Below are 23661 nucleotides of genomic sequence, written 5' to 3'. Positions count from 1 at the left end.
TTCATGTCACTGTAAGAGGGAAGAAAAGGGCAAATTCTCGACATAGATAGTGAGATTTACTGAAGACGTGCAGCTTTGAGGCACTGTTTGCAACTACTTTAGTTACTAGTTAAGATTTTGTTATCAAAGCATGACACATACTCATAAGATATGATAAAGTGTGACTGTCAAATGACTAAACAGTATGTGGAAATAGGCTTTGTGCCAACTAGACCAGCTGAAACTCTATTGTTTCTGTGATAAACCCGATATTGCATTATGACACTGGCCCTTACTTAAACCTACAGCATATCAATCAGTCGATCAAATTTTTTTATATCGCACATTTCAAGCAAACTGAATGCAATTCAACCTGTTTGACAGAGGAAACAAAAACAAGAACACAGGCTTTTAAATAAAAGCCATGCTCAAAGGATTGGTTTTTAGTATATGTTTAAAAGTATCAATAAAGAGTCCGAGGATCTGAGGGGCCTTCATGGCTCATAAGCTAAAAGCATCACTGAAATTTAGTCTGGTGCAGTGCCATGCAGTGCCTTATAAACTAATAAAATAAATTTAAAATAAACTTTCAGGCAGCCAGCTAAAGTTTTTAAAACAGGCTTAATATGTGGTCTCCTTCTGGTCCTATTAAGAACTTGTGCTGCAGAATTCTGAATTAGTTGAAGCTGATTAATTGTATTCTTTGATAGACCAGAAAGGAGAGCGTTACAGTAGTCTAGCCTGCTAGTTTTAAAAGCATGCATTAGTCTCTCCATGTCGATCAGAGAGAGAGACAACAAATGATAAAATACTGTTTTTGTGATATCACCTACATGTTATTTAAAAGTCAAACCAAAATCAAATGTACGTACATTGCAAGTCTTTTGCAGTTTTCTCAATACAAAAAAAAACACACCAAAAGAATAACAAAATGGGTAAGTAAAGCAAGAGAATTAGTTTTTATATGTTTTTGTTTTTAAAAATGTCAGTTAATGTGAATATTAATGTGAGAATGTACTGGCAGTTCTGTGGCCTTATCAACTCAGGAGGCCAAAGGGACCATGTGTGTCTATATTTGTGTTACACAGAAACAGAGACACAAAAGCAAGTTATTACAGAAGCTGAGTTGTGAGTTTCTCACTTGTGCTTTCAGTTCACAGTAAACAGAAATAGACCAGACAAAGGTCTGGAGGACCGGACAAAATACTGTGTGTAAAAGGCAAATGGTAACAGTGAGAACTAGGGATGTTGTGACGCATGTCTGTCTGTCCAAGTACTGGTAACTTAACTTCTTTCCTCTATGTGAACATGGATATTGCGATAAAAGGCATCTCTTTAAGACAAGTTCTCACGTTTTGAATTAATCTCTAAACCGCCACCACACAGAAGCAGTTTTTAAAATTTAGAGGAAAGACAACAAATTAGCTGTCCTTTTAATCTGGGATTGGAAACATCCTGTACACAGTGATTAGCTGACCAGAGAGACTTAAAGCCATTTTATGGGCACAACAATTCAGAAATGTACCTAGGGGCTTTACCATGCAATGCCTGATAGGTAATAACAAGAATATTGAATTTTAAACTACACTGGCAGTCAAAGGAGAGTGTCCAATAGTCGAGAGTTGGCATTTATGATTGAGGACCGCACAGGGAAAGTGCACACACTGTAACTTCTTTAAGACATATGATAAAACTTTTTTTATGACCTCTTTTATGACATACTAACATTTTACAAACACTATTACATTCATCAGTGATACAGCCTTTGCAACACTCATATAACTTCCTAGTTTCTCTGTTTAACACATATGAAAATGAGGAAGCCACATGCAGAACTGCAGTACACTGTAATATCAGAAACGTTAGTAATAATATCGGTAGTTTTTTAAGTTCATTTATGATATAGTACCAGTGATTTCAGACAGCAGTGCATGATTGCCTGTTGTAAAATAAAACATTTTTTTCTTTATATTTTTTTTAACAATATATTGAAGGGACATTTTTAGCATATTTGAATATTTGTTGATGTGTTCCCATCAATATATATTAGAAGGAATAGCTTGATGTGATTTCAGGCTTCTTTTAATTATTTTTTTTAAGTCAGAAGTTATTTATTATTCTCAAAGGGAAGCTTCTCTCTTTTGCCCACAGTATATCAAATTTAAAACTTGACAGACACAAGCACATGTACAAAGTAACAAAACTGCGTTGTGGTGTATGGGCTTTATTGGCATACATACATATTCCTTACAGTCTCTGCACTTTTAGTGGAATACAAAGATTTAGCCTAGTAATGCAACTTTCACACGGACATTTATCATGGATAGAGTGACAAAGCACTAGTTTACCGCTAAACTTCAGCAAAGCACACTCACTCTCTCTATGCCACGTGGCGTCGCAGCCAACGTGCAGGCAAAGTAGAGACCTATACTTTTTGCAGGTCTAAGGCACTGATTTTTATTGTCAATCCTCCCAATTTAGATGCAGGATTTTAACAATTAAACACATTTAACAAACTACTCTCAGCATCACATTTTACTCGCACACACATCCATACACACAATCTCTCACACACACACACACACAATTTATATGCACCCAGTTATTGATGCGTCTATGCTACTTTAGCTGACAGTGAGGCTAGTCCTTCTGTTAGAGTGATATTGAAAGCACAGGTATAGTGTTGTTGCTGGGTCCAGAGTAATGTTTTACCTGGAGAATTTTTGTACATCATTCAAACACTTCATCAAGACTTTGGTTTCAGTTTTTCATCATGCTATATTCAAAGATCAGGTCTCACCTGGGTGCAGACTGAAAGCTGGACCACTCTGTCTTTGTCTCTTTGACACAGACAGAGAAATGTTTAAACCAAGAAAAAAAAAGCACCAGAGAGACTTGCCTGAGCATAACATGGGAACAAGATGTGTTCCAACTCAAGCCAATAACAACTGTACATAGAAGCAAACTATTTTGCAGCAAAATGATCACTTTAGCAGTAAGATACAAACAAAATTCAGGCTTGTGATAAACTAAAGCCTAAGAAAGCAAGAAAGAGAAGTGCATTGGTCAAGTAGTGGCCTACTGTGGCAGTTCTGAATAGCAACAAAATCACGACCCTCTTATTATCCCAGCTTCTTCAACCAAGCTGCTGACCGTAAAACTTATGAGAGTGTAAAGAAAAATGCTGCATCAGGTGTCAAGAAGCCAGCATTCTCTGTACGCTGACAGCTCCCTCATTTCAACAGGTGGATTCTCCACGCCCCTTACTTCACCACCTTCTCAAACAATGACTTCCTAAATCCTAGACAGTGAGAACTTGACTTGTTTTTTCATAATAACTGTAAAAAATATAAGAATTGTAGTAAAAATAGCCCCGGGGCTAGTGTAGAGGCGCAGTAATACAATCAAATATGACAGTACTGAACACAAGGGAATCCTATAATACTCTTTGATGGCCCCTGAATCTAACAGACATCAACACAAACACTTAAACATTGTAAAAAATAAAAAGTATAATAATTAACATAGCAGAGAAACATGAAAAAGTCAGTCTAATAACAACACATGGCCGCAAGGTAAATCAAGTATGGAGGAAGGGTGATGACGTGCATCCTCTCCTTCGTTGCGTCCTTATTTAGGCCTCCTTTGTGCTGGCCTTCATCTTCTCCACTGTTTCCTGTATTTCAAACAATGTAAAGATTTGAGTGAGATATAGTGCATAATTAAACATGCTGAACTTATGATGATGTGAGTACATATTTGCATAAGCATTTAAAAAAAATCTATTCTTGAGATTTTTTTAACTGGGACTGTATTGGGTACTTATCCATAGTCAGTTTAATACATACTGTAGATGTCAGTCAACACGGCCCTATGGAGAAGGAGGCTAGAGTCTGACATGGAAGCTAAGCAAATTACTGCTGGGTCAAGGGTCAACAACAAAAAATCTTTTAAGAAACAAAAAAAAAACCTAAAAAAAACTAAAGAGATCAGTTCAACTGTATGCTATATTGGGACTATTTTCTCTGCTTTACCTTTCTGTCAGAAAGCTTCATGTTCCCATCTATGATCTCGTCAAAGCCACCAGACTCCATTGAGAAAAAACAGTCATTTAAGCTGAATAGGGAATCTGCTGGTCTACTGCTGCTTTGATCAGTTAGTAAGTTTGTGTAATTGCGTGACTTTGGTGAATCCGAACCAGCCCTTTAAAATGCCAAAGTCACACAATAACACAAACAAACAAACAGACTGAGGCATCAGAAGACCAGCAGCAGTGTTGGGAAGGTTACTTTTGTTATGGATTACTACTCTGTTAAAAATGTAATCATTTATGTAACTATTTCATTTACTTCATCAAAGTAATGTAATGTATTACATTTCATTACTTTTACATTACATTTCCGACATTTTTTATACAGGATAATAAAGCTGAAATAACCTAAAAACAGAGTGCATAAATGTTGTCTTCAGATTTGTCACAACAGCTTTTACTGACTCGTATTGTGCAAAAATATGCCAAAAGAAGGCATTCCTGCATGGTGAAAAGATGTAAAGCAACAGAATAAATGTTTTATTTAACTTTTTAATGAAAAGATTATTTTTTATAATCCCTTTGTCATCATCAACATTTTGATTAGTAACTGTAATATGTTTTTTTTTTCTCAGTAACTGTAACTGATAGCAATTTCATTTATTTTATAATTTAATTACTGTAACTAGTCACATGTAACTAGTTACTCGTCGACACTGACCAGCAGCTACTGTGTTCAGCGATGTTAAATTACTGTTTTTCTCAATGGAGTCTGGCTTTGAAGAGAGCAGTGTACAGTCATTTTCCAGTTGGAAATCACTTTTTGACATTAAGCTGAAGCAGTGAAAATACTCTCAATAAACCGCACACTTAAACTGATATTGATTTTTTTAAGTGGTACTTTTTTAGATGGCTGAGAGCAGCACATTGCTTAGCTTCAATGTCAGAATCCTGTCTGCTTCTTCAAACTGGAGGTGTACCGACCGACATCTACTGTATGCAATATACTGTCTATGATTAAGTACCCCATGCAACCCCACTTCAAAAACTATCCCTTTAAGGATTTTTTAAAGAATCCATATCACTTGCTTTATTGATTAAAAGCATAATGTATTCTGAAGCAAGGTCCTTGTTCTTGTGACTGAATTTAGCATACACCTGGTGACACCAAACTTGTACCCACAGAGCCACATTTGTTTACACTGGCATTACAAGCTGCCCTTCTGGAGTACAGAGTACATGACCTCGCTGACTCAGCCATGGCCTCAAGCCAGAGCCCTCGTCCTACCTTGTGAACCTCATGCCCTCATTTACACAAATAAGCAAGCGAGCAGAAATGCTACAGAAATATTTTATGAATGTGGAAGTTCCAGAGGATGTCAGGACAGACTTTAGTACTTAGTTCTAGATGATTATTCTTTGTCTGCGGAGGTGCTATGCTGCAGTCAAATGAGGTCGTGTTTACCATATTCACAATAGGAGTCCTGTTGTGGTATTTACAACCTCGTAAGAGGAAATTTCCTGGCAGCTTCATGTTCACAAGTGCACGTACTTGAACTTATGAGCTCAATGCAGCACTATAATGAATACCATCTTAATTTGTTGTGTGGGAAGGCTCCAGAACTTCTTTTTGTGTGTGTTTTTTCTGTTTTTGCTGCCTTGAACAACATGTTCTTAGTGATACCAAGCCCTTTTCCGCATTTTTGTTGCCTAGTGTTCCTATCATTGCTCTTCCTCATACTAGACTATATAATTGAAAGAGTACCTCACTAAGCAGTCTTATGGGGTTCTCAAAGTTTTGAGGCCTGAGTGCAAATTTCGAGAGCCAGCATATGACTGAGGGCCGCACAGGTTCAGGACATCTGCTGTGAGCCACTGTCATGAACTAAGATACCACATAGGTTGCCTGTGTTACACCGTCACTACTTCTACTAAGATTTGTTGGACACATAAGTGTCGTCAAGCTGTGAAAGGATTCACAGGACTCTGTTCACTGCATGGCTGTGGGTATTTTCTGGCTTCAATTTGTCGCTTAAAGTTAAAATGTCCCCAGCTTTTTGATTGGCTGCATTTCGCAACAGAATCAAACAGCCACAGCCCGGAGCAACCACTGCAGCTGTCCACACTTTCTATAACTCCACACACACACACACACACACACACGCACGCACGCACGCACGCACACACGCACGCACACACGCACGCACACACACACACACGCACACACAGCTTTTTGTTAATGTTTAGACTTGTAGTCTTCAGCAAAAACTAACACTTACTCAAATGACATAATTTCAGGTATTTAACAGACTTCTCAAAGCTCTTTCTTGAGCTACAAAAGGCTTAATTCCACTTTTTTAAAAATACCACCACCTGTACAAAGATTGTGATGCTCAAAGTTGATTAAGTTTCCCTTTAAGGCTGCTAGAGAATGTTGGCCTTTCTAATTGAAGCAACCTATAATTTACAAATTACAGACTATAAACTTGATGACTCTCAATCAGCCACACAAAATCTTAATAGAGGACATTCCTATCCTTCTACAGTCTATAATGAAAACCAAACGGAAATGTTGGTGATCATTTTATTCTGCCATCTGCCTTCTATTTCTTATCCACAGCCATTTCAAAGTTTTATTGACCTAATTTAGAAAACATTTCTTTATTCCCCAGCTTTTGATATTGATTCTCTTTTCAAGCCAGCAGTCATAAAGCTGCTGACACCCTGGTGCACTGAGCTATGTTAAGTTGGTACACAGTCACATAAAAATTTACACCTACCAATTCCTCTGTGAACTGCTTTGTGCTGGCTGAGCAGTTTGTTTCAAATGCTCTTTGTCCAGAAACACATTGCACGTAATCAAGGTTATATGCTAAAGGATGCTGAAAGCAGACACCTGGGCTGTGGCTCATGTCAGTGATATTTCATGGACCTTATAACCAAGTGGAATCGTATGAACAGTGGGCAGGGATGGGGCTTTGAAATGCACTATAAAAACTGTGACAGGTGATATGTCCTGTTGTGAAACAGTTGGATGTACTGTACTTCTGATTCTGACATATGCTGACATTATTAATGACGAGTACATTGCATTTATGATTGTTTACAGGTGTTTTTAGAGTGGAAAATCAGACCTGGTGCTTGTTGAGCTCAGCCACACGGAGGTTCCACTCCTCCTCAGTCATCTCTGCTCCAGCATCTGCTGACTCATCCACAGCTGCTGTTTTGTCTGGACAGAAGAAAAAATGGTTAAAAATGGTCTTAAAGGGACAGTTTGAATTTTTTGACATGGAGTTGTATGGATTACTTATCCATACTCAGTGTTTTATCTACAGTAGATGTATGTTGGCACGCCCCCAGTTTGGAGAAGCAGACCGGAGTCTGGGAGTTAAAACAATGTATTCCTGTGGATGAGGGTCAACAACAAAATGTGTTTCAGCTATCTAAAAAAGTCAACATTAGTTCAAGTGTACACTAAATGTAGAGTATTTTCACCACCTAAACCCCTGTCAGACAGCTCATACCAAAGCCACCAGACTCCATTGACAAAAACAGTAATTTTAGCTCACTGAACACTGCTGGTCTATCACTGCGTTATTGTGTGACTCTGGTGAATCCATATAAGTCTTTTAAAAACAAAAGTCAACAGCAAAGTAACTGTTCAAGGAAGAGACAGACAAGCAGCATAAGTGTTTAGAAATGTTAAATCACAGTTTTTCTTGATCTGGTCTGGCTTTGAAGAGAGCAAGTAACACATTATTTCTTTTCTGTTGAAACAGGCTATCTGACAGAAAGGTAAAGTAGCCAAAATATACTCAATACAGCTTAGACTGATATTTATTATTTTAGGTGGGACTTTTATTGGGTAGCTAAAATACATTATTGCTGACCCTCATCCACAGCAATACATTGCTTAGCATTCATGTCGTCTTCTGTATGCTTTTCCAAACTGTGTGTGTGCTGATCGCTACCAACTATATATAATATACTGTCTATAATGTCTATGTGAATACAATGATCATTAAAGTAGCATAAAGACCATCTCCAGTAGTTGAACTCACCAGTGCAGGTCATTGCTGTGCAGACCCAGTTGCCGCATGCACAAACACAGCGGTTACACTCTACCTGGGTCTCTGCTCCGTCCTCATATGTCTCATCCTCCAAGGCACATTCTGCAGAAAAGACACATGCCAAACTATTCACCCCAGACCACAGATAATAGACTGTAGCAGAATGATAATAGAAACAGCATTGCACACTGTAATCAATTTCCATGACCAAGACTCGTCAGCATTTCAAAATGCCACATCATCCATCCAGTGGCTTCATTTTAAACTCACATGCCTTTGGCGAGTTTTGAGCTTACTAATCAAAAGTCAGCAAATCCACTAACACCCACGCTAAGCAAAACTTATGGACTTGTGTCTGAGAAATAAATAAATTCAAGACATTTCCAAAACATTTAAGATGTGTATAATTCTTTTGCAGGCTTTAAAGTCATATTTTCATGACCAAAGGGGCCCTGAATCTGTGGTAAACCTGGAATTTCTAAACACAATTACACAATCAAATGTGTGTGTGTGTGTGTGTGTGTGTGTGTGTGTGTGTGTGTGCGTGTGCGTGTCCTCTCCGGAGTTCAGTGCTCTAATGGTTTTTTTTTCTAGTACAAAGCTCTGCCTCTGCTTCCTGTGAACTTTATCCCAGATAAATCTGCATCACATGACTGAGCAGACTGAAATTAAAACGCTGTGTCTCAAACTATTAAGAAAAGCAATCTGATTTCTACAGATGCTGGATGTCACAACTGCCTGACTGAGCTTATGTCAGTGAATCCATACCATATCTACTGGTGTGTTACTTTATGTTGCATTATATCCCAGTACACAAACTGTCAATTTAAGCTCACTCTTCTCTGGTGGATTGAAGCCAGGCTTCAGGCAGTTGAGGAACTCATCAAAACTCAGCTTCCAGTCGGCGTTCTCATCAGAGAGCTCAATGAGGGCATCAACACACAGGCTCCTGGGAAGAACAGATATGCACGCAAACATTGAATAAATATAAGCTGCTTCATACAGTAGCAACAGAACATTGCAGAGAAAATAAGCATACAAAGGAGAGAATAATTGGTTTGGAGTGTTATATCCCATAGAGCACAGGTGTTTATGCCAGCACAGGCTCCCACAGGAGGCTTCAGTAAAGTTTGCATTGGCTAGATAAGAGTTCAACGGCTTGTGCTGCGTAGCTTAAAATAGCACCAAAGCATACAGATATGGATCAGCATGTACAAGCTTTACCACAGAAGAAAATGTGCACAGTTTTTTTAAAATAAGAATACAAACAGATCTGTTTTTTCTCCATGTTGCCATCATTCACGGTCATGTAAGCATGTAAACTGACAAACACACACACTGACCTGAGCAGCTTGTTGCTCTCCTGGTCTGCGTATGACTGTAACTCCACAACCGAGTCATTTTGCTGGATGAATTTGAGCAGCTCTGAGGAGTCCAGCTGAGAATCACCGTTGTCGTACGACTGCACAAACATGGACAGACATGGGAGAGACACAGTTTTGTATGATAAAAGTTTTACGGTTATCTTTTACAACCATTTACACAAGATTAAATATGAGTCAAGAGATGGATACGTTGGGTTTTTTTTTAGGTATTTTTGCCAATTTCATGGATTTTGTTATTATTTTTGCAGGCTACAAAGCACTCGGAAAAAAACACCAAAGGCACATTTAATTTTAAATTATTTTTAAGTGCTGAATTTCATCATTATTTTTATTTATCACACCGTTAATGATTGTTCAGTTAAACACTTTTTGAAGTCAGTTAAACGCAACTGCGATAAACGAAGAATTGGTCATTCTTTTGATGTTAATTAATAATGATGATTGAAATTTTACCCTGATAATGGCTTGCGGAAACGTGGGGAATTATTGGTATGGATGCTACAAATATCCACAGTTGTGCCTAATGACAGTTGCTCTAGCACCCTTGAAGAACCTCACAAATGTGACACAGTCTTTGAAATTGCACTTTCTTTACAACATTTTTAAGGGCATTTTTATATTTATTTATGGCAAACTGTGATGTGGAAATGAGATTTGTGCATGTGTGCACAGCTACACAATGGCTGTGGTTAAAAAAAAGAATCAGGTGTATGCATAGCTCACATAATATTATGATCACTTTGTCTCTTGAATATGTGTGTGCTGAACTCTGAAAGAAATGAATACTGTTTCCTATTAGGTCAGACTAGAATACCAATAAACTCGCTGGAACAAAAACACCAAGAGATGACAGTCACCCTGTAAAGATGCTGAGTGCAATCAGTTTGGCACAAATACTGCCTATTTTTTTACAGTCTGTACTTCTTTTGTGATATTTTAAATGTGTGTTGGAGCAGAAAATATTCTCTTCATGTGGTCATTTTTGGCATCCATCTTTATGTGTATTCATTGCTCACATTGAATCAGCATCAGAGCTGCTTATTAACCTAAAGGCCCTGTAATACTGGCTCTGTCGCGCAACTGAACAAAGGCTATTGAAATAGTTTGGCACTAACAGTGGTGGACCTTGAGACCATGATGAGATGCTATATAGAGTTAGTTGTAACTGTACTCTCAAATTGTACTGCATATGTTTATGGTTAGAAGAAAAACAAGGTAAATAAATACTAGTTTTACACAAAGTGTTCAAAGAACCATCTGTTCAGTCATTCATGTCAGTCCATAGAGTGACAGGGGTCGTCCTCTTCTGTAGGACTGAGATCCTCATTAAACTGAATTGTAACCATCGGCTGACACGCTTCAAAGGTCTGTTGCATGAATAATTAGACACAGTCTGAGGCGGCTTTAAGGATCAGGATGGGGGAGGAGGCCCACATGGATAAATGAACTGGGGCTATTCTTTAAAACGAATGATGTGGGAGCTATTGTGTGCACTAATTGAGGCCAGAGTTGGTCCTGTTCTGTCCAGAGAAAAGAAGCCCACCTTGAAGTATTTGAGCAGGATGTCAGAGAAGTTGGAGCCCTTCACAAACCAGCCGTCTGGGACAACCTCAGTCTGCAGCCACTGGATCACACGGCTCCTCAGCTCATTGCGGTCAGCAGCGTAGCAAACCACTGCAGAGGTGACAAGGTTTCCATAAGTCAGCAGCATTAATAAACAATCCAAAGGGTGAAATTTATCTTGCAAGCTATATCATGATTGACCCCTGTCCTTTTGTGCATACGTCAGTATTTTCCATGTTCATTAAATCCTTTCCATTAGACCATAAAATTTAGTTATTACACAGATATATAATAGCCACATCTTACCACAAACCTACCTATAACTCACCTGTGAACTATGGCCTCAATCCATGGTTGATATCAATAAAATTGAGAACACTTTAAAGCTACAGTTGACGGCTTTTATGAAACTAACTTGAGCACATGAGACAGATAAAATACAGAAAAAAATGCCACACCTCTTCTTACTGTTTTTATGGCATTCACTAGAATCCAATCCTAAAACCACTGTGCACTAAAAACAACCATTTAGAGCTGAGGAGTTTCTAACACAGCTGTCAATAATGTAAATCACTCTGCAAAGTACAGTCAAACTAGGCAGATGACTTTTCTTTCCACAGGTGAATGCTGTGTGAATTTAGTGACAGTTTTGGCAAATATGACAAAAGCTATTTTTTATAAAATGTGATCAACTACAGCTTTAATTGTACAGAACATGAAAAAAAAACATAAATATGTATAAACAGATATATAAATACACACATATATCTACACACACACACAAACACACACACACACACACACACACATTAGAAGCCAGCAGTTCCCAATACATCACATTTTATTTTGAATTTCTGGCACAGAGCTTTTTATTTTGAAAAGTTTCTGGGGTTTTTTTTGCAGTATATTTTATGTCTTTCTGTTCTAAGCCAAAGTGTTGTTCACATTTTGTGATATAAAACTGAATATGTGGTAATTTATCATGTTTTGACCTTGAACTAATGACTAACAGGAATCTGGACCCTGTGACTAGACCAGCTGGGAACCACTGGTATATGAAATATCACCAAGTGTACACATACAGACACAGACACACACACACACACACACACTCAAACTCAAACTCACCTGGGCTGGCAGCAGCCTGCTCTTGTTTCTTTTCTAAAGGTGATTTAAACGAGAGAAAAAATATCACATTTGTAATTAAAATTAAAATCAATTTAACAGTGTTGACTTTAGATTTATGGACATTTCTGAGCCCTTGATCAAAGGTCTGCAAACAGGAGAGGGTGACGTAACTTTTCTTCCCTGAATATCTTTGGTGCCACAGCGCTGATCAATGTTCAGCTCAGCGGGATGCAGGGAGTGCGACATGGACAGGTGTGAGCAGTGAAAGTTCATTCAAGATAAGACACCAATATCAAATGCATTATTATTATTATTATTATTGATAGATAAGTCAAGGCCGGGAGTGTGTGATGACATGTGGATGGCCTGATATGGTTGACTATCAACCTGGTCACCTCACGTATAGTTTCATGAATATGGGCTTGTTCAGAGATAACACACTAATCAGCTCAACTAACTGTGTGCAGTATTATCAGCACTTGTGCCATTTGACACGGGAACTCAGTTCCATCCCATCTGAAGGGTGCAAAACTGGCTTTTTGCCTCGCTACCTTACACAAATCAAAGTTTAGACAGAATCTAAGTGGCTTCACACTGGTTTTAACAGAGGACATTACATCACCACAATCCTGGCTTCTCTCCAATGGCTCCCTGTTCGTTTTAAAATTGATTTACAGATTATATCGATCACTTTTAAAGCTCTTCTGGTTCTGGCCCCAAGCTACATAACAGAAATGTTGATCCCATATGAGCCAGTTTGCAGCCTTAGATGCTCAGGAGGGAGCCCTCTGGTCATTCTGAAGATGAGGTTTAAAGCTTAAGGTGACCGTACCTTTGCCATACAGGCCCCTTGGCTATAGAAGACCTTTCTAAGGAGATAAGGCTCGCAGAATGAATGACTTCCTTTAAATCACTTTTTAAAACCAATTCTTATAGACTTGCTTTTGTGCGACATTGTCTTTTTATTTATGTTTTATATATTATATTTCCTGTTATTTGTGGATTTATTGCTTTTTGCTGTTTTTGCTCTGTTTGTATTCATTTATATTGACATTTTGCATCCTGCAACTTGCATTACATTAAACTTGTTTTAATGTTATCCTAACACCACCCTAATTTCGTCTTGCTTGTGTTCTGTAGAACTGTTTGGCTTTCTGTTGTTGTATTGCCTTTTGTGTTTACCATTTCTGCTTTTTGCTTTGTTTGTGAAAGCACTTTGTAAACTCTGTTTTTAAAAGTACAATATATACAAAGTTATTATTCTTATTATTAAGTGGTGTGATGGAAACTGGGTCAGTAAAAAGTTATAATTATTAGAAAAAAATACAATTACCAATTAGTTTTCTGTCTGACTGATTAACTGACTAATCTTTTCAGCTTACTTGTATTACCTATTGGGTAGTTATTTATAACAAAACATATTGTAACTATTGCACAGTCTTCAGCATAGTTAGCATCACAGTGTAAAACATTGTTAAAATATACATTTTTCTAGTCTTTGATCCTGCTCAGATTTGGTACCTCAACAAGCAAAAGTACCCTTGACTACAAGAGCACTTCGCCCTTGATAAGAACATCTTATTAAATTATTAATGATTACATTATTACAGTCTCAACCCCACTTGAGGGTGTAATTTACTGGGATTGTAAATGTGATATTGGAAACAGCAGGTGATACTGATAAATATATATCAGTATATATCAATACTGATAAAGAGGGAACTTTCAATCTTAACTTTGTAGCCGACATGGTCGAGTAGTCGTTAAAGCTAAAAAAAGGACATTTTGAAATCTATAATTCCACAGCCACTGGGCAAACTCCATAAGAGCTCCTCGTGGACTCTGTAATGAGATTTTGACGTCTTGTGTGCTGCTGCTCGTACCATGGCAGTGTCCGTCGTGGGCTACCTGGATCTTCAAGCCGGTCAGACAAGCATCCCTGTGGAGCTCACAGTGATTCCTGTAGGTCTTACCGTTGCTGCCACACACTGACCTCTTGTGGGGCTTACAGCTCTGAAAAGAGAGAGGGAGAGAAAAGTGAAAACTAGGACAAAGTTTAACCTCACAGGTCTTTTTTTATTCCTTTCTTGTGTGGAAGTAATGTCCCTGCAGACTCACCTCTATACACAGACAGCTGGGCTCCCCTTTCTCTGTAACAGCACACTCTCTGCCGGCCCCACAGAACACATTGGCGCACACTTTGCTCTTGCTCTGCAGCTCCTGAAAGAAAAGTATCACAATTGGTGGCACTTAAGAACTGTTTTCTGCAAGGTTTCACACACAGGGCGGCGCTGTTGCTTCAGTAGCAGGTCTATTCAAAGGCATAAAGAAGGCACTGACCAAATTTTATTACAAGTATAAATCATGAATTTGCAATGGGATGCAAATCTTAAGGGTTATACTTTCATGTGTAATTATATTTTATCAAACTTGCTTCACTGTCTCAAACCAAGACGGATCATTTTCTCTTCAGTGCATTAACAGTACAGAATCTCTCCCATGACGACGTCCAAAATGAACTTAGTGCTGTTGCAGCATGCTTTTTTCCCCTGTTATTTTCCCCCCTGTCAGCAAGACATCTCTTAAATTACTAAACAGACTTCAAAGAAATTTAGTGGAAAGTTAGGCAAAGGAAAAAAAAACATTCTGTATAATGAATATGAACTGTTCCCCTCAGGTAGATGTTAAAAAAGCCAGTAAATGTAAAAGCAACCGCTTCAAGCTTTCCTTTTTACCAATATCTATAACACTGCTCTACAAGAAAGCAGGCTACTCATTTCTAATGCATTTGGTAAGCGGGGAGACACTATTGCACTTTGTTTTATAGATTATGTGTTATGGTTTTTATGACTTCCTTCTCATTTATACAGTGCCTTTGTATTCATTTCTTTTCTCATAGCTTGTGCAATACTTTATATTCCTACATTTTTATTTTAATAATATGTACTATGTGTCAATGGTGTACCACTGTGCTGTCCTTTTTGTGTTTGTATTGCTCAGGGCTTTAACTAATTATTATTTTTCATTATCAATCTGACAATTATTTTCACATTTCATCCATTGATTGTGTAGTCCATAAAATATACAATTAAAAAATGGCAGATGCTCATCACATTTTCCTAAAGCTGAAGGGGACGTCTACAAATAGGCTTTTTGGTCCATTTACAATCATAAATGAGAAAGAAAGCCACAAATTCTCACATTATGAAGCAATAACCAGCAAATGTTTGACATTTCTGCTTAAAAAGTAATTTTAAAGGATAATCAGTTAACACAGCAGTTGGCAATTCATTTTCATTCAATTGACTAATCAATAGAAAAAATAATAATTGCAGCTCTAGCACTACTTCAAGTTCATTGTAGTGGGGTGTAGCATTGTTGTCCAAGCACACTCTCTCCCTCAATGCAGGGACAATAAAGTATCTTATCTTACCTGAAAAGAAAAATGGTTAACCTACTTTTTGTTGCCATTTATACTGTTCTCCTATAACTCCTAAACTGTGGAATATATACGTGTTTTTTTTATACATTTGTCCCCCGAATTCCTCTAGCCAGCAAATACCTATCCATAGATGTTTTCCCTGTTTTTTTGCATGACAATTTTTTCTGCCACTCCTACAAACTTTATTTTATTTTCACTGAATTTGGTATTCTCAGAAGAAAAGAATTGTTATGTAATCATAATGTATATAAACTTTTAAAAAATGCCATTTTTATTACTAATGCTTCTATCACAGTGAGCTGCAGCTCTGCATGTGGCTATATCATTGACAGCTCTTCTCATTTTTGTTAGTATGTCACAGAAAATCATCATAAAAGAGGGGGAAAAAAGTAACACTATATATCATAAAAAGTAATAGTGTGTGCACTTCTATTGTGTGATCCTCAATCATATGATGGCTCTCTAAAATGGATAAAAAAAAAATTGTTTCAAAATGACCCGAAATCCAACTTTAGGTGGGGCCGATTTAACATAAACTGCTTTAAGGGCACATCAGTTAATTTCAGCCAGATCTGAAAGACTTATGCACATATGAACTCTGAGTCATCCTGCAAAGTTTGATGGCATTCCCCCTCTAGGTGGCGCTACCTCATCGACATGATGAATTCAAGTTACCATAACTTTGTTGTGACTCACTAGAAACACATTTTATCCTTGTGCAAAGTCTCTACATTCTTTAGCAAGATATCATAAGATACAGATTTTAAAACTCTAAATGGTTCTGCTGTTAAAATGACATATTTATATTATTATGCCTCCTGCCTCATCCCTGTTAATGTTTCTAGTGTCTGTCCTTTTATTGAGTTCTCTGGAGATCCACTTATGTTTGCCAGTAGTTGCCATGTCAACGATGGCCAGACTGACCGTACTCCACTTAGAAAAGCTGATGTCCTTGGTGTAAATTACACAAGGCAATGCTGCAAATTAAAACAGCTGGGGCATTGACAATGGTATTATCTCTCTCTCTCTCTGTGTGTGTGTGTGTGTGTGTGTGTGTGTGTGAGTGAGTGGTGTAAGAAACAAAGACTTAAGACAGAATGAAAACCAAACAGGAAAGCAGGATAAGGCCCTGCAGGACTACAAACAAACCCCAAATCCTCTCTCAAAAATCATGCTTTCAGTGTTTCGATGTCAGTTAACTTTTATTCTCTACCACATTTAGTCTCATTTTCTCTTGTTGACACTTTTTTCTTGTTTGTTTGTTGAAAAACGTCGCCCGAGGACTTGCCAAAAAATGAGTTCACTGGAGCCACAAACCAACCAATCACAAGACGCCAAGCGGAGCTCCGAGAGCAGCTTTATGACCCTCATTACCTCCCCCTTTCCCTACAGTATCCCTGAATATGTGTGTGTGTGTGTGTGTGTGTGTGTGTGTGTGTGTGTGTGTGTGTATACAGGGTGTTTCCACATCTGGAGTCTGAGCTGTGTTTTCCTTTGGGCCCATTCCCATGCACTGTGAAATCTTTTCTCCTCCCTTTTTTTCTAGACTCCCCTCCTCCTCCTTCTCCTCCTTAAGCCGCTGTTTCCTGCTAAGAGCGAGACAGAAAGTTGGCCCTCTGTGTTTGAGTGCACGTGACCTGGCTTCCAAGCTGCTGCGCGTGTTTGTGAGTCCAAGGTCTGGTATGTAGGTTAAACTGAAGCCGGATTCTTGTGACCGAACTTTTTTCATAAGCTCACTAATGAGAGAATAAAACAAGATGGGGGAGACAGTCACATGCGAGCATCGCAGTGGAGGAGCTTTAACCCCCGAAGTGGTGAGAGGAGAGGGATTGTAAGGTTTTGGTTCAATTCTATGCATACTTTAAAGACACGCACACACTCCAAAGCTGAGGTCATGGAAAATCTTCAAAGCAATCCCTGTGGCTTTGAGCATGTTGGACAATTCAGTTTGTTAGACACAGATGGGCTGGAAGCCTGTTGAAACCTGTAGAAACCTCCGATGAGAACATGAATAATGGATGGGCTGCTTAGATGAATCTAAACGCAGAGTTCTGTTTGTCCATCTCACTCTCCGAGTAGAAACCAGCAGAGGATCCCTGACATTTAGCTGATGAATACAGAGGCACTGGGCTCTTTTTTTTTCAGCTGATTCAAGTGGATTGTTGCTATGGTGAGAGCATGTACAGGCTCCTGTTGTGGCAAGATCACAGAGGTGTCAATCAAAAGAGGCAAATGGAACCAAGCCCCGTAATGAGATCACAGCAGAGCGTGTTGTTCAGAATTCGTGATTGACACAGACTGTACAAAAACAATGGACACAGCGACTGTAATGTCACACAACCAACCTTCAGCAAGCCAGCGAATGGAGACTGCTTTATGTGGTCATAAATCACGGAGCTTTCATTGTTGCCATGCACAGGAGAGTGCAGACATGCATCATCGAGTGCAGTTACATGTACATTATTATCCTGGATTTGAGCAAATGGCAACCTCAAAGGAACTTGAGGACCTGGATTATATTGCATGAGTTTGTCAATGGATGTTTTGATATTTATATATATTTTTTGTTAACGGTATTTTGTAAGGGCTTTTTGTGCCTTTATTAAATAGGACAGACAGTGTGAAAGGGGGAGGGGACAACATGCAGCAAAGGGCCAGACTTGAACCTGCGGCTGCTGCAGAGAGGACACAATCTCTGCACATGGGGCGCCCGTTTTGATATACAGTAGTTTTGCTGGTGTTAAACATGGCCAACTATGATTCCAGTACATTTAGAATTTTCTCTGTTTTTTGGATCAATTTAGAGGCATGCAAGAAAAAACAGTTTTCTTCACAAATTCTAATAACAACAGGTAGGTAACTGACGCAAACTGTCATTTCGGGGGTGAAGTATTCCTTAAACTTGAGTTTTTTTGACGGGGGTCAGAATTTCCCCGTTGAAATTTTCAACTTCCAAGTGTTCCAGGTGCACAACACCAAACAAAAATAAAAAACAAGACAGACAGTGACAAACTGGTGTTTCTGTGGCTAGTCCATAGACAACTGCACCGTCAACGAGGCCGCCTCCTTGAACATATGAGTGAAACAGAGGAAAAACTATGCATGAGGTAACACACTGTTATACATTTTATTTTATGACATTTTTATACTTGGAAATGTATCACTAGTATTCACTAGTCTATGTGCTAATAAGTAGCCTAATGTATTTTAGTACTTCAGTATACTGTGTTGCTCTGTATATATTGTGTATATTCACTACCTCTATGGATGCTGCCATTATTGGGTGACATCAGACCGCTGAAGTTGGGGTACACGGATTTGAGTTCACAAGTAGGAACACTGAATTGGAGTGGAATTCCATTGTACGTTTTCTAGTAGGAGTTGTCCCAAACGCAGCATATGTTTACTATTTCTTGGCGTGAGCAGTGACTTCCTAGAATCTGCTGGCTGCCTGGTGACCTAAAGTGTTAATTGATGAGTTATGGAGATGCTGGTAGGCAGATTTTCTCACCTTTGTACACACCCAGACCCGCTGTTTCTCCCTTGTTTCTAGTCTTTATGCAATGCTATGCTGAGATAAGCTAACCAGCCACTGGTAGTAGTTTCATATTTAGTGTGCAGCCATGAGTGGAATCAATCTTCACATCTAACTCTTGGCAACAGAGAACGAAAAAGCATTTACCAAAATGTCAGGGTCTTCCTTTTAAGATTAGCAGTTTCAGAAATGGGAGCTGAGAGCTGAGAGCACTCTGGATGAGGTGTTTAAAAACCACAGTATCCTAGTTTTTTTCAGCTAGAATTTTCAGGTGTCTCAAAAACCAATATATGGAGTTATTCAGCTTCGAGAAAGTTAATGATGATGATGTTTACATGCACAAACAAATAGCAGGATTCTTCACAAACCCCACCATGACTTGGATGCTCGAGCGCATGTAAACAAACTCATTAACCCAATCACCATCACAGCAGACATTAGAAAAAAATGTACAAACTCAGCACAAACAAAAAACAAACACACCCGCTGTGGGTGTCCTACTTAAATGACATCAATTTTTCATTGCTGCCAACAAACGATGCCACATTTTCCTTCTTTCCCATTTAAAACCAATCGCCGGAGCTCTGATAAGTGACTAGTGAATCATAACAGATTAAACAGAGGCTTTCATACAGGAAGCAGCCTCAAGCATAAAACTGATTGCATATATAGACATTTCACAGCTCATTTTCCTCGACTGCTGCCCCTTTCTCTTCCATTTCTTTTCGGTTTCGATCCTTTTGTCGGGAGGTTGAAATTATTTAAAGGAGATTAAAAGATTTAAGTGATATTTCTCAAAACCCTCAGTACATAATTTAATCTTCACAGCTCCACGTGAGGTGTCTCAATTCAAGTCTAGTGTACTTTTATTTCTCCTCTGCTGTAACTCTCTCTGGCCTGTCATCTTACTCTCAGTGCCATGCCCTTTTACGGCTGCAAGAGACGTGTCAGTGATCCGAGACCGGCTCTGCAGAGCGAGGTGGAAGTCAGAGGAGGAAAATAAGTGAGCCGAGAGGGGAAGAAGGAGAAGAAGATGAGGAGGACGTGCAGAGTCTGACTATTAAGAAAAAGGTAGATGGTGAAGACGCAAGAGGAGAGACGGGGGTTTGTGCATGCTCTGAAGTCAATTTCCCTCCTGCCACGTGTTGAATGGATCCATGCTGAGGCAGACTGGAGTTAAAGGGCAATGCATTCTCACTTCAGTTAAAAAATTAAATTTCATTTCCCGCTTCTGATAAGAATGCAGGCAGCACAACAGCAGCATCTCTAAATCTGCAACTAACACTTGAAAAACACATTAGAGCATCTGTCTGCATCGCTTCCTGCATGCACATAGCTGTATGTGTAATGGAGCCAATCTTAACAGCATGTTTTGTGCATACGTGTGTGTGTGTGTGTGTGTGTGTGTGTGTGTGTGTGTGTGTGTCTGGGTGATGCTCCATTGATCTTGCAGGCCAATCAATGCCTCTCTCTAGTGGGTGTCACTTAAAGAGCCACCGTGAATCCATTCCCACAATGCACCCTGCCCCTCATTAGCATGGAAAACATTGATTTACGGATTGTAAACACCCTGCCATGGATATGCCTCCAGTGACAAACAGCATAATGGACATTAACAAAGAAATGCGATAAATATTGCATTTAACCTTCCTGTTTATGAATTATACAACAATTTCTGCTGCTATCAAGATCATTTTAATCAGTGCCATCGGTTTATTGGGGCAAACGAGGCTTTACTAAACGCACCCCAGCAGTAAATCTTTTTCATATTGAGCCTTTCTTGAGAGAGATGTTGATTCAGCACTATGCTCATTGAGGAGGTTGTACTTTCCGGTGCTGTTGAATTGTACGAAAAGGTGAAAGGTGGTTCAGTTTGAATTTCATCAGCTTCCCTATGACACAATTTCACCAACAACTTCATAAAGATAAGATTTGCTGCATTAGATTTGCTGGATGTATCTGGTAAGCTGGCACCTCAGTGTAAAAGATACAAGCATTTGACAAAACATTTTTCTCTTCCCCTGAGGTACAGCGAGTCTGGTGAGTGTTTTTATGAATAAAATATAATGCTACTTGACAGCTTGAAATATTAAAATAAAATTGTCCCAGAAGGATGCAATAATATGGACGAGTGATGCAGTTTCTACTCATTCTGGTCACAAGTAAAGATCTCAAGTCTAGTAAAAAAAAAAAAAAATCCTCTCAGTTTTTATTCTCAGAGCTGCTTCTCCCTCAGATTTGTAACTGTGACAAATCTGAATAAACAACGATCTGAATGGTAGCAGTTAATCGTGTTTTAATTTTATGCAACTGGAAAAATACTGCCAAAATAAAATAATGATTACAAGATTTAAAAACTGCTCGGATGTTGATGTGAAAACGTACCCCTCTAAAACTCACAGATATTCATCAAAGAAAGTGTATTTCAGAACGCATTAGGGAGTTAAAACAATGATGCTGACATGAGTAGATGAGGCAGTGAAGTCAAGGCAGGCGTTAGGTATTCCTGGAGGCATCAATCTGTCTCAATTTAGAGATGTTTTTTGGGAGGAGTTTTAAATCAGAAAGATATAAACTTGAAGCTTAAAACTGAATTATTATACGGAATACTTAATTTGAAATAGTTGTATTTACAGCTATTGGGATATTATGTAAATATGAAGGCATGAAAGGAATAATTTAACAATAATAATAATTTGAATTTAGAAGATACACTTATTCACTTTCTTGCCAAGAGTGAAGAGAAGCCACTCTCACGTAGCGCACATGAAGCTCCAGACAGCAGCAAGCTTGTGCCCTGACCGTACACAGGAGATGACAAAAACCAAATAGTGAAAACAAGTTGTAGTTTTTAACAAATTAATTTTTTAAGTTTTATGTAATTTGTTCATCATATGTACATGTATAAACCCACTGTCTGGCAAACTGAACCTCATCCACTCTACTCAGCCCAGTTGCTCGAAGAAATCATTTGCATTTTAAATTTCTACAAATCACAAACATGCTACATTTGCATGTGCCATATGTATCATAATAATGCTTCTTAAGTGATGTAATATTTAAGTTGACATTGTCATCAGGAGGTGGTGGGCATGGTGGATGGTAGGGCTGGGCGAAATGGTTTTAAAATAATATCACAATATTTTTAGGCTGTATCACGATACACAACTTAATATCTCAATAGTTTGAAATCTCTAAACTACTGTAAACTACTAAAATACTAAATTATTAAATGAAATAGTTACAAATTAAGTAGCTACTGCAATTAAATTAAGTTACATAAACTACTGTTATAATAAAGCTTAATAAAATACTTTTATAATGATAAATAACGTTAAGTATAAAGTTAAATAAAGTACTATTACAATAAAGTTAAATAAAGCAATTGTCTTAATTAAATAAATCAAAGTGGAACACATGGTGCTTTTATTTTGAAGGACCTGACTCATCTCTTCCCCACCTTTAGTATCGCTTTCCAGCTCCTCCATGTTTGTATGTTTTGGTTTCGTGCATTTTGTGAGTGCCCCCTTGGCAACGATAGAATTTTTTTTCATCAGACGATACATGTCATGATATCACACAGCTCTAGTGGATGGCACGTCAGCTTAACGAGACAGCTGCCAAGATGTAGACCACTGTTCAAGACCAAAAAATGTTTAGTGAGCCATTTCTGCTGTTATTTGTGCAACAGATCTGGGTGGTTTTGGCGCCATATCCCAGCTATTCCCAGCAGCCTTTGAGCCGCAAAACTTGGGTGTTTTTCACTAACACATTGCAACATTTCCAAGGGACTTTTGAGCCACCAAATGTTAGTGTTTTAAGCCAAAACATGGTCTTCCTAGCCATAACCAAGTGGTTTTAGTGCCTTTAGTGCCAGCCTAACTACACTTTCACCACAGCATTGTTGAGAAATGTAAACTTTCTATGTATCTGCTACAAAATAATGTACAAATGTAAGGTATTAATTTGCAGATAGTAATGATACCATCATATTTTGTGGTGACTGGGTTGCTCCACTAGGATGTCGGCGTCCTCTGCTGACATGACGTTCTTTCAGAGTTTGTAGTGGGCTTTTAAAGTTTGAGTTAAGATACAGGTATCATATGAAACTAGACGCACTAAGGAATCCATTGCTACCAACCATGTAATGCTAAAGATCCCGATTCTCCTAAAAATATCCAAAAATGGAAGGGAGGGATGGAGAGGCAGAGGTTAATGTGACGAACACCTATATTGTTTGTTTCTTACCTACACTGATTCCGTTCTCTATATCGTGTACTTCACGACCAAAACAGAGTTTCAGACTGACAGATGGACAGACAAATGCACGCACAGCAAGGCGACTTCTCCCTCACAGCCTCAGAATTCAACCTGCTGTTTTACAAGCATGTTTTCAATTACAGGGAGGTGAAAGAATGGAGGTGGAAAAAGACGAAGTAAGGTGAATGCTGTGGACAGGAGACAGAATCAGGAGGTAGGGGGAGCACATTCCTGAGCTTTGTTTGGCCTCAGCTGGGGTCCGACAGAGT

General features: G+C 38.6%; 1 protein-coding gene across 1 annotated transcript in view; it reads right to left on the bottom strand.

Annotated features, from left to right (window-relative positions):
• Positions 1-2187: 2187 nt before the first annotated feature.
• Positions 2188-23661, bottom strand: part of LOC121949347 (follistatin-related protein 1-like) — a 30579-nt gene continuing 9105 nt past the window's right edge. Inside the window, exons 3-11 of the mRNA XM_042495011.1 lie at positions 14274-14375; positions 14039-14168; positions 12156-12188; positions 11008-11138; positions 9423-9541; positions 8916-9028; positions 8071-8181; positions 7144-7238; positions 2188-3655 (exon numbers count right to left, since the gene is read on the bottom strand). Coding sequence (XP_042350945.1) covers positions 3614-3655; positions 7144-7238; positions 8071-8181; positions 8916-9028; positions 9423-9541; positions 11008-11138; positions 12156-12188; positions 14039-14168; positions 14274-14375 — 876 coding nt within the window. The 3' untranslated portion in view covers positions 2188-3613. The remainder of the gene's footprint in view (positions 3656-7143; positions 7239-8070; positions 8182-8915; positions 9029-9422; positions 9542-11007; positions 11139-12155; positions 12189-14038; positions 14169-14273; positions 14376-23661) is intronic.

This window comes from Plectropomus leopardus, chromosome 10, assembly GCF_008729295.1.
Source record: "Plectropomus leopardus isolate mb chromosome 10, YSFRI_Pleo_2.0, whole genome shotgun sequence".
Lineage (NCBI taxonomy): Eukaryota > Metazoa > Chordata > Actinopteri > Perciformes > Serranidae > Plectropomus > Plectropomus leopardus.
Note: the sequence above shows the minus strand (reverse complement) of the source record. Positions and strands in the feature narration are given on the sequence as shown.